Genomic DNA, 10,000 nt, shown 5'->3' on the forward strand with positions numbered 1-10,000 from the left:
GACTACATGTTATACCTGCAACCCAATCAAAGTGATTTGACCCAGATAATACATATGTATATTTTCTGTTCATGTATGTTGTGTTATACTTTTCAACAAGTAATTGTGCCTGTTTGCAATGAGAGAAATGAGATGAGGGCTTTCGTACCGACTCTCATTCGTATTTCATTCGTGGACTTTTTAATGATTTTAAATGAGGGACATATTTGTGTGTATGTGTGTGTGTGTGTGTGTGTGTGTGCCTGCGTCCGTGCACGGTGCAGAAGGGCTGGCAAGGCCTCCCTCGTTCCCTCACTCCTGCGGCCCCCGAGAAGAGAAGGCAAAGGGGGTGAAAAGGAAAAGAACCGACTACCACTCCACTATCACTTCATGACGAAGCCCATCCCTCCATCCTCGGGACGGAGGAGAGGAAAGAGAACAGCGCTCACCACCACCACCACCAAAAATACCACCACAACCACCACTAACAGACAATAGGAAGGACAGCGCTGGGCGTCAGGGGGAGGGAGGGGGGAGGGGTTTGGGCGGGAACAGAGCTCCACAATGTCTGCCCCCGTATCCAGTTCCGGAAGAATCTTCTCTACGGCCATAACGTTAGCCTCTGGCGAAGGGTTAGCTAGAATAATTCTACCACATGACATAGTGAATGTCTCTGGGATCTCTGGGATCGTAAAGCAGCATAAATTACATACATCTGATTACAATGTTGTACTACTTGAGTCCTGGACTGATTTTCAGGACTTGTGACTCGACTTGGACTTGAGCACTGATGACTCGAACTTGGACTTGGACTCGAGCATTGACTGCATTCGGACTTGGAAGATGCAGACTCTGTTATGTATTTAAAAATAAATGTTAAATACATACTTTTTTTAGGCCTAATCATTTGGCATATGATATTGATGGCTAGTGCATTTGTGTCACAAAGTAAATAAACTTCCTTTGAAATGGTGACCGCTGTGTCATTTATGTTTAACGTAGACCTTTTTTCATTTCTATGTCAGCTCTTTGACTGCGAGAGTGGAGTGGACTCAACCTTAACACTTTGGATGCCACGCCTCCCTGTCTCAAAACCTTGTTGCGTGCCACCACCCACTTCAATGATAGCGCTCTCATATTTGCGAACGCATAAACTACATCTTAAATTATGTGTCTAATCTGGCTGTCGCTTATCAATGACTTGTTTGCAGTCAACATTGTCGAAACGGATTTTTATTTTATTTTATTAATAATTTTTTTTGCTTTTTTACAGCTTTATTGGTCACGCAGGACCGACAGAGGAGAGGGCGAACGGGAGGAGAGGTGGGGAGGACATGCGACAAATAACGACGGGAGCTGGGATCGAACCCGGGTCGGCCGTGTAGGTGCGCAAGGCACTATGGTATGTGCCACGAGGGCGCCCCAAAACGGATAGTTTTTTAATCGGTTCATTTCCGTTTTATACCATTTTGAAAAACGCTAGTTTCTTGAAACTTCCAGAAGATTTCAGAAGATTCTGTGATAAACGCCCTTTACTGTAATACACAAAACACGTTGTAATTTTTCGGCCTATTTATGAATCGTTTTCAAATAAACGCTAGATTATCGATAGTATAATTATGTGTACTTATGCACGCTAGAGAAGCGGGCTGAAAAATCGAATCTCTTATTTCCTGATCGCACACACACACACACACACACACACACACACACACACACACACACACACACACACACACACACACACACACATAGGGCCCACGTTGAGCTCTGATTATCCTAAGACTGGTAAAATAGATTCCTTACCTCAGGTCAGATGTTCTCCAAAAAGATTATTCCAATTCCTGATCGCCATTCCAAATATCGATCGCGTTTATTGATCCAACGCTGGGTGGTCGAAACACCGATTCCACGCTGTTCTGATGGTCCAGAATGAATCCGATCGTCTCGGGTGACTTGTCTGAGAAGTAAAATGAGGAAGCAGGATTTTTTTCCCCCATGCTTTTCATTCAGTCTAATCCAATGGGGTGCAGTACCACAGGGAGACACGATAGGGGGCGGTATTTTCCCAATGGAGCTCAGAGAGAGTTCCAGTGGTAACGAGAGGCTAGATTGATGAAATATGAATGGGAATCGCTAATAAAAAATAAAAAGATTAAAAACGAGATTTCTCGCTTTGTGGCACTCAACGGTCGGCATGAAATAACGAGAATTCTCGTCCGTGGCACTCAAAGTGTTAATGACTCTGACTTGGACTCGGACTGTCACTAGGGTAATGGGGACTCGACTCGGACTCGACTCTGGCTCTTCTTTGGTGACTTGGACTCGGGCTTGAACACTGGGGACTCGAGACTCAACTTGCGATTTAGTGATTAGACTACAACACTGTCTGATTATAACTACACTCTAGTAGTGTATATAACTTGTATATTTTGTACCCAGTTTAATCACCTGTACATATTGCTGTTGCACTTTACTGCTGCATTTGCACTCTGGTTGGATGCCAAACTTTTCGTGGTACTGTACTTGTGCTGTATGATGACAATATTTGAATCTAATCTAATATAATTATGTTGTGCCTGTTGATGATACCAGGAAACACTGATTAAAACGGTGAAAGTTATGAACTATCTTAATTTTACTGTAACGGTCATTCAACATGGGTTTCTTCAATGGCCACCGCTGGTATCCTTATTTAGAGAGCAGGGTGGCCGATATAAGATATAATATATAAGATATAATGATTTTTTTTTTTTTTATATCTTTGCATTACTATTACTCTTAAATCGCTATTTAATAATAACAAATGAGACACAAAATTGCTGAACATAAGTTTACTAATGTTAGCTATATTAGCTAGCTAGCTTAGCTGTTGACGACAGCTAGGTTTGTACTTACATTACTAACATTACATTTGTCAACTAGGAATCTCATTTTAATAATGTGAGTAAATGACCACAATCAAAGGAATTCTACGTACATTTTTGTGGGAGTGGCAGGTTTTCCATCAGCCGGTATTTACTCGGCTGACTAGAACTTCAATTGGCTGGTAAATATAAATCAGCTATCTGGTAATTATAAATTGTATTATTATTACTGTTGTAACCAAGTGGATTTGAACCTGGGACCATGAAATCCACAGGCGGCCACACTAACCAACTAAGCTAAAGGGTCTGACTTGTTAGCAGGTGCTGGTTGACCAGGGTATCTGCAGGTTTCAACAAGTAAAATGTAAGACTTTTTAAGACCTTTTTAACACCACTTAGACGTAAATGTAATACCAATTAGCATACCATACTAGCATACTACCATACTATAAAAATAACCCACACAATAGCGACACTGAACTGGTGGCTGCGCTCCTGGGACCAACTGATGATTAGTTCCCCTAACCATGTGTTCATGCATTTCTATATGACCGCACATTAGATAGAACAGTGGCTCAGGCAGTAGAGCGGTCGTCTGGTAATAAGAAGGTTCCCGGTTTGATTCCAGCAGTGTGTCGAAGTGTCCTTGAGCAAGGACACTTGCTCCTAACTGCTCTCGATGAGCAAGTTGGCACTTTACATGGTCGCCTCCACCATTGGTGTGTGAATGGGTGAATGCTATGCATAAGTTTACATTTACATTTAGTCATTTAGCTGACGCTTTTATCCAAAGCGACTTACAAGTTCTGTACGACAAGTCATCAGGAAGGGCACAACTCTATCAGCTGAGTAACAATGTTCATCAAAGTGTTGAGTGTTACAGTGTAGGTTAGTATATTAGGACAAGTGCATGACAGTAAGGTTAGTTAGGGTTAGATATCTTTAAATTTTATTATTATTTCAGATAATGGTTGAAGAAGTGCGTCTTTAGTCGACGGCGAAAGATTGGACGGGTTTCGGCTGTTCTAACTGGGGTGAGTAGTTCATTCCACCATTGTGGGGCAAGGACGCAGAATGGGCGGCTTCTCCTTGATGACCCTCCCGGAGCTTGGATAGGAGTAGGTCTGAGGCGGCCAGAAGATGCAGAGCGTAGGGGTCTTGAGGGTGTGTAGTTAGAGACCATTGACCGGAGGTAGGCGGGAGCGGTTCCCTTTGCCGCTAGCGGACACCGAGGTCATTGGCAGACGCCAATTGTCTCAAAATTACGGCCAGACCATTAATCGGTCTATCACAGTTTTACTGTATGAAATGATGCAATTTCTTTACGATCTGGGACAACCGTGGACCTGTGTCACATGTTAAAATTACCGTGGCTTCATCTTGTGAGAAGAGTCTGGTGGAAGAGGAGAGCTGCGGCACTGTGGACCTCTAGTGAGGGAGGGGGAGAGGGAGGAGGGGGAAGCCAGGAGTGAAGAGAGGTAGAACGGGAGAGGGTGGGGGGGGAACTCCCCGTCGGCAAGAGACGAGAGCAGGGGAGGAAGGGAGAGGGGGGCGATCATCCCAGCGATGGGGAGGCCAAGGACAAGAGAGGAGGAGAATAGAGGTGAAGGAGGGAGGGAGGGAGGGGAGGCACAGAGTGAAGGCTACCTTATAGGACAAGAGAGGAGGAGAAAAGAGGTGAAGGAGGGAGGGAGGGACAGGGTGAAGGCTACCTTATAGGACAAGAGAGGAGGAGAAAAGAGGTGAAGGAGAGAGGGAGGGAGGGAGGGGAGGGACAGGGTGAAGGCTACCTTATAGGACAAGAGAGGACGAGATAAGAGTTGAAGGAGGGAGGGAGGGAGGGATGGGACGGGCGGAGGCTACCTTATAGGACAAGAGAGGAGGAGAATAGAGGTGAAGGAGGAGGGAGGGAGGGGCGGAGGCTACCTTATAGGACAAGAGAGGAGGAGAATAGAGGTGAAGGAGGAGGGAGGGAGGGAGGGATGGGACGGGCGGAGGCTACCTTATAGGACAAGAGAGGAGGAGAATAGAGGTGAAGGAGGAGGGAGGGGCGGAGGCTACCTTATAGGACAAGAGAGGAGGAGAATAGAGGTGAAGGAGGAGGGAGGGAGGGAGGGAGGGAGGGGCTGAGGCTACCTTATAGGACAAGAGAGGAGGAGAATAGAGGTGAAGGAGGAGGGAGGGAGGGGCGGAGGCTACCTTATAGGCGACCCGGGCGGGGCATCTCTTCCCCAGGCCTAGCGGTGGACACATGTGTCTGAGCATCTGATACATGTCTGTGTAACTGATCCTGCCACTGCAGTGACCACACACGCACACGCACACACACACACACACACACACACACACACACACACACACACACACACACACACACACACACACACACACACAGACACAGACACAGACGTATGCGTACGCAAAAGGCATACGCACGACAGACGGGACACAAAAACGTAGACGGACGACGTGGAAACGAACGAACGAACGGAGAGAAAAAATAAACGACGAGGGAGGAGGAGGAGGGTCGGGGGACACAGGGGGAGGTGGGGAGGAGGAAGGGGATGTGGGGAAGAGGAAGAGGGGGTGGAAAGGAGGACGGGAGGAAGGGGAGAAGGAAGGGAAGGGAGACAAGAGGAGATTAAAAAATAAATAAAAAATGAAAGGAATTGACAAAGGGAAGAGAGGGGGAGGGGACAAATACACAAGAGGTTATTGTTTTGACCGATGTGGACACGCGTGGAGAGAGAGAAGGTAAAAGAAAAAGAGAGAGAGAGATTGGGGGGGTGGCATACTGAGAGAGGGGAAAGAGAATTAGGTGAGGGTGATGTAGGTGTAGGTGTTGTTACTGTTATTAATCTTGTTTTAGTAAGTTGTCGTTGAGACATCGTTCTATAGGAGGTGAAAAGGGTTGTTACCGTATTGACCACAATATAATACACATTATATTGTATTATGGATATGGAAACCAGACCAGAATGTGGGCTACCAGTAATACTAACATATTGGATAAAACAAGGTAGGTATATGTTTACATATTATTTTAAATGCAATTGTTATGTTTACATAAGATAAAACAAATTTAAAAAAGATTAAAAAAAAGAAAGGCATTAATTTCTGTAGCCTACTGACTGGCCTATTTCTAAACTCATTTAGATTTCAAAGTTAAAAGTAGAACCGTAGATTATATTTCAATCAGACTGCCTCATTGATCACTGTGATCTCAACATGTGAACTATAACTACACCTGATTGGTTAACGTGGCCTTCATTTCAACCCTCTAAAACCTACTGGTGAGCCAGTGGATCATCCAACATTAGCATCACTGTCTTCTGAAGCCAGTGATTGTGAGATCGCAGGGAATCCATCGATAGGGGTTAAATCAGGGTGTAAAAATACATTTATATTCTGTCTTATATTCAGGACAATACGGTACTTTCACCGTTCATATAGAACTCACAGCGAGGCTTCAGAGCAAGCAAGAGAGAAGCGCCACTGTGAGGGGACTGGTTGGTGGCTCATAATGTCAATCAATGATTCATTACTCACTAAAACCCCTCGTCTACCTCACCACACACACACACACACACACACACACACACACAGACACACACACACACACACACACACACACACACACACACACACACACACACACGCACACACACATGCACACACACACACACCCTGAATCTTCCCACCACTCCCCTCCTACCCAAAGATAAACGCAGAGTCACAAATATAGTTGGTTTGGCCACAGGTCACAACATGCTGAAAAAGCCAACTTTTCTTAAACCTGACAGATGGTTGGTGGTGTAGTAACAATAGCCATAAGCACACATTTACATTACATTTAAAATGGTTACATCTAGTCATTTAGCTGACACTTTTATCCAAAGCGACATGCAAGTTCTGTACAACAAGTCAGCAGGAAGGGTACAACTCTGGCAGCTAAGGGTCAGTGATATTGTTCGTCGATGAAAAAAAGAAATTAAATAACAAACAAAGCATACTGCACAGCCAGGGCTAACCTGAATAGGTGAATCAAGCGGGCCAAGCACGGCCACAAGCGAAGGGTTGAAGACTTCAACAATTCCGACCCCCGATGCATGGGGCAGGGCATCCAGGCCATCACAGACTATAAACCCACCAACAACTCTTCCCCTACCACTGACTCCTCCCTCCCTGATGAGCTCAATAACTTGTATGCCAGCTTTGATAGATACAACCAGGAGGTACCTACCAACACATCACTCTCTCCTCCACTGACGTGTGTACTGCACTGAGCGGGATTAATGCACATAAGGCAGCTGGCCCTGATGGCATCCCCGGCCGTGTGCTCAGGAACTGGGCTGAGCAGCTGACACAGGTCCTAACTGATATCTTCTACCTGTCACTAGCACCGGCAGTTGTTCCTGTGTGCTTCAAAACCACCTCCACCATGTCAGTGCCTAAACACTCCTCTGCAGCGAGCTTTAATGACTTCCGCCATGTTGCACTCACCCCCATTATCATGAAGTGCTTCGAGAGGCTGATCCTGGCTCACCTCAAATCTGGCCTCTCACCCTCACTGGATGAACACCAATTTGCCTACTGTGAGAACAGGAGCACGGAAGACGCCATCTCTTCAGCGCTACATTCCGCCCTCTCACACCTGGATGCTCATCGACTTTCAGCTCAGCATTCAACACCATCATCCCCTCTAAACGTGGTGACCTTGTAGGAAACCAAGGACCTCGACATCAACCCCTCCGTCTGCAACTGGATACTTGACTTCTTGACTAACAGACCCCAGTTTGTTAGGATAGACAATCTCACCTCCTCCACCCTCACCCTGAACACCCCACAGGGCTGTGCGCTGAGCCCCCCCCTCTACTCCCTCTTCACTCTCGACTGCACTTCTGTACATGGCACCTACAACATTATCGAGTTTGCAGACGACACAACTGTGCTGGGCCTCAAAACAACGATGAGTCGGCCCACAGGGAGGAGGTCCAGCACCTGGCAGCGTGGTGAGACGTCAACAACCTGGCCCTCAACACCAAGAAAACCAAGGTGCTCATCGTGGACTTCAGGAAGACCAGAGCTGGCACGCACACTCCCATTCATATAAACAGGACGGAGTCTTGGAGGTGAGCATGATAGCAACAGTTTCACTTTTCACATGGAAACGTTCTGTGGCCAAACCCTCTCTATGTATGGCTCTGCCCAACCAAACTCTCTCTATGTATGGCTCTGCCCAGCCCCCCACCCGGTTCCTACAGTACAGTAGCTTCCCTGTCGTACAAACCCCACTGCTAGACCGAGAGAGACATCAAGCTGAGAGACAACGGTCACCTGGGGTCTAGATTCTTTTAATAAAGGTGGACCCTCCCTCCCTCCCTCCCTCCCTCCCTCCCCAGCGTTCAGTGAGAAGACAATAGTGAGTGCACTGCACCACGTCATGCTTCACGTGAGCGTGTATCTGAGTGTGTGCGTGTGCGTGTGTGTGTGTGTGTGCGTTTCTGCATTGTCCCAAACATTCTCGTTCTCATATCAGAATGCATAGAAAACTGTGATCTGATGATGCAAATATGAGATTGAAACAAAGAAAACCAAAAATAAGTGTGAAAAGAAAAAGAAAAAAAAGAAAGAAAAAGCAAACCCAAAATGGAAACAAACCAAAAGGGGAAAAAAGTAGAAAATAATATATTTTTTTTAGTGTGTGAGAGAGAAGAAGAGCGACATTCATTTGCAGTCTCTTAATAATAAGGCGAGCAGGTTGCGTTAAGGTTGTGATTTAGGGGTTGGGGTCCAAACCTTGCAGGCCACCCTATGTGGGCATTTCTTGCCAAGGCCCAGAGGAGGGGAGATAACTCTCAATAAACTGTACATATCCTTATAATGTATGCGCCCACTGCAAGAGAAATACAAGGGGGTGGAGGTTAGACGCAGGAACACAGAGAACATGGACAGAGAGAGAGAGAGAGAGAGTAAAGGGGGGGAGAAGTGACTGCAAAACACAGAGGGAAAAAAAGAGGCACAGGTCGCCATAGATACGCAGGGAGGGTGCGGGGCTAGGTCGGAAAAATAAACAGTACGTACTGTAGAGGCCCAGCAGAGGTGAGGTGCTTTTCGATTGTTAGTCTACATTAAATTAAAACAATAACTTTATATTTCTTTCAGGGCTGTCAACAAATAGTCTATATTCAAATGAATAATCAGATTGTAAAATAAAACACACATTCGATTGCGGAAAAAATTTGGGTGAACTGCCCCTTTAACGCCCCCTGAATACGCTCCGTGACGGACAGGAGACACGTGACGTCACTTTCATGTAGCAAATCTGAGGATGTTAAATCTGACTCCTTGAGCTGAAGAACGTGCCGACAAAACAACCGCACGGCTTGATGACAGAGTTCAGAACCCAACGCGAACAGAGCGGTTTGGACACTAAAAATCTATCTAAAAAGCCCCGTTTGGAAATACACTACTCGAGGAACCTAGTTTACAAGCTATGTAAGTTACAGCTGGACTACTATTGTTTTTTTAATGCTAATGTCGCTAGCGTTTTGGGACTTCTAACTAGGGATGCCCCGATCGATCGGCCACCGATCGTTATCGGCCGATACTCAGTATAAATATGCAATCTGTGAATTCCGATAATTAGTCATATTCGCCGATAGCGGAAACCGATCAAGCGAAGCTCTCACTCGCTGTCTGTCTCAGACACACACAACCTGCAAACTGCCGCTGCTCCTCCTCCCTAGCCCCGCCCGCCCCCGTGTAGAGTTTGTAAACAAAGAGGTGCGGCTCCTCTGCTCGAGTCTGTAGTGCATTCGACCTGCGCTAACATTAGCTACCTAGCTATCGTTACTGTTTAAACAAATTAAATTACCCAGTCAACTATTCACGTTTAGTAGGCATTGTCTAACGGTATTTAGCCGGCTAGCTACCGATAGCTCCTGATATCAACAAATGATCCAGAAAGTCTAGTAGTTCATGTTCATACCTCAGTTAGCTTTAGCTTGCGTTAGCTGACGTTAGTTTACTGTTCAAAACGAAATGTCCCATTGAACTAAAGTTCTGTCTTAACGTCATCTAGCCGGCTAGCAGTAGCTACAGATAGCTCTTGATATCAATGTCTTATAACATTGATTTAATGCGTATTCGAG

The 10,000-nt window shown here is 45.8% G+C and overlaps 1 protein-coding gene across 1 annotated transcript in view; it reads right to left on the reverse strand.

The window, feature by feature from the left end:
- Positions 1-10,000, reverse strand: part of LOC311231699 (voltage-dependent P/Q-type calcium channel subunit alpha-1A-like) — a 188,165-nt gene that overhangs the window by 50,928 nt on the left and 127,237 nt on the right. Inside the window, 1 exon segment of the mRNA XM_084318327.1 lies at positions 8,646-8,742. Coding sequence (XP_084174453.1) covers positions 8,646-8,742 — 97 coding nt within the window.

This window comes from Notolepis coatsorum (assembly GCF_963971535.1).
Source record: "Notolepis coatsorum genome assembly, chromosome: 7".
NCBI classification, from domain to species: domain Eukaryota; kingdom Metazoa; phylum Chordata; class Actinopteri; order Aulopiformes; family Paralepididae; genus Notolepis; species Notolepis coatsorum.